Source organism: Perkinsus marinus (genome assembly GCF_000006405.1).
Source record: "Perkinsus marinus ATCC 50983 genomic scaffold scf_1104296945298, whole genome shotgun sequence".
Lineage (NCBI taxonomy): Eukaryota > Perkinsozoa > Perkinsida > Perkinsidae > Perkinsus > Perkinsus marinus.
In genome coordinates this window covers 1-1618 of record NW_003211162.1, presented here as the reverse complement: position 1 = coordinate 1618, position 1618 = coordinate 1, and the positions used below count along the sequence as shown (strand labels likewise).

General features: G+C 43.3%; 1 protein-coding gene across 1 annotated transcript; it reads right to left on the bottom strand.

Annotated features, from left to right (window-relative positions):
• Nucleotides 1-1066: 1066 nt before the first annotated feature.
• Nucleotides 1067-1523, bottom strand: Pmar_PMAR008382 (kynureninase, putative; the record flags this gene model as incomplete). Its single annotated transcript, XM_002779813.1, has 3 exons — nt 1067-1161; nt 1209-1347; nt 1396-1523. Coding segments are annotated over 3 exons (362 nt in total), but the record flags the coding sequence as incomplete, so codon positions are not given.
• Between the last annotated feature and the right edge of the window lie 95 nt (nt 1524-1618).

Here is a 1618-nt window from a genome sequence, read left to right as displayed (position 1 = left end):
TCTCAGAACTTGTGCGTGTGAAATTCCAAATTATTTTCGTCACGGAAGTTCCGTCACTGCATTTTATGAGTGAATACCCCCCATGAGCCATTCAGAATGTCGCAGCTATTTCACTCAATACTTGAATTCAATGCAGCATCACAATCATCCTAGTTATGTGGCATCGTTCGAATGAACGTTTCTTGCCGATTCACTAACCGTAAGCAACTAACATTAATCAAATTAAATAGTAAGCAACGAGGAATGTATAACTCAAATAGCAATGGGCACTCCCTCTTAAAATGATACCATCATACAACCGACTGATAGCATCATAATCATAGAACTTCTGTAACGTTATTGTGACGCTATCACCCCCGATGCCCGGGCTGCCAATCGAGGTCAAAAGATGTCTCTTTGATATCTCCAAGTCGACAGCGTCACGACGTGACGATGATTGTGCCGATGTTCGGTCCGACTATCGCCGACGACTATAATCAGAGTCTCCAAATGTGACTAGAATTCATCAACTTCCTTTTGTTTACTCAAGACAACATCATCAATTGCAACGGTCTCAACCGTCACATCAAACGAAACGATCGCGAAATCGATGAATCCCGCAACACTGTTACTAATGAACACTACCCCAACACAAATAGAAACACTTCATGTTCGTTTCAACGAGATGACATAATCATTTCCAGACGGCGAATAAATTCACCAACATCACCAAACCGGCAATACAACGGCACCGGGGCCAACCGTATCAAATTGGGGTTCCTGAAGTTTAATCAATCAATTCATCACTGAAATAGATGAGGAACAGGTACTCAACCAAACCCTTATATACCTCAGGGTCGCACAGTAAACCGATTTCGAACCTCAGAATCGATTATAGAATCAACTCTCACACGCATAATACCTTGCTAGAATCAATTCTGAATTTCACGATTAATTGAACATAAGGTTAAGATAAGTGACACATGAAACGGTTTTTCACGCAAGATGTGCATGAAGATACTCCTCCGAATATATAACGTGCGCAACCAGGGAGGGAGATCAACTCCTCACCAGTTCACAAACTCACCGATAATCTGTGATAATTCCCGCACTTTCCAGTTCACGATGCACCCTTAACGTGAACTCCGTCACACTCTCCTCCCCAGCGCCAGGCGGAACTCTCTAAACACGTTAATCATTCATAACGACAATCGAGATCATTAACCCACTTCAAATTTCAAACTCAGCTGAGCTCCTCTTTCACGTGGGTCAAATGGTGTTATTATTCGGAAAATCATCTCAGCGCCTTTCCCTGTTAATTTATTCACTTCCCGCTGGAGCAAACCCGTTAGTAATATCGATTTCGTTCTAAACACGTAATCATTCGCCCTCTCAGCAGAGTTCTTTATTCACCACCTAAGCTGAGTCATACTAGTCTTATTGAAAACATCGAGGCTGCCCATCATCGCGGCAGCAGCCAGCATTGGTACGTTCGACAATCGCATTGCAGCAGCACCAGTCTCAGGCTCCCATTCGTTCGTCATTTCGAATCGAGTACTCTCAAGGTGTTCCCACCAACCTGCTAGCATAAAACCACTCAAAAAGGCACTAGCATTGAGTTTCGACTCACCCTTGAGAT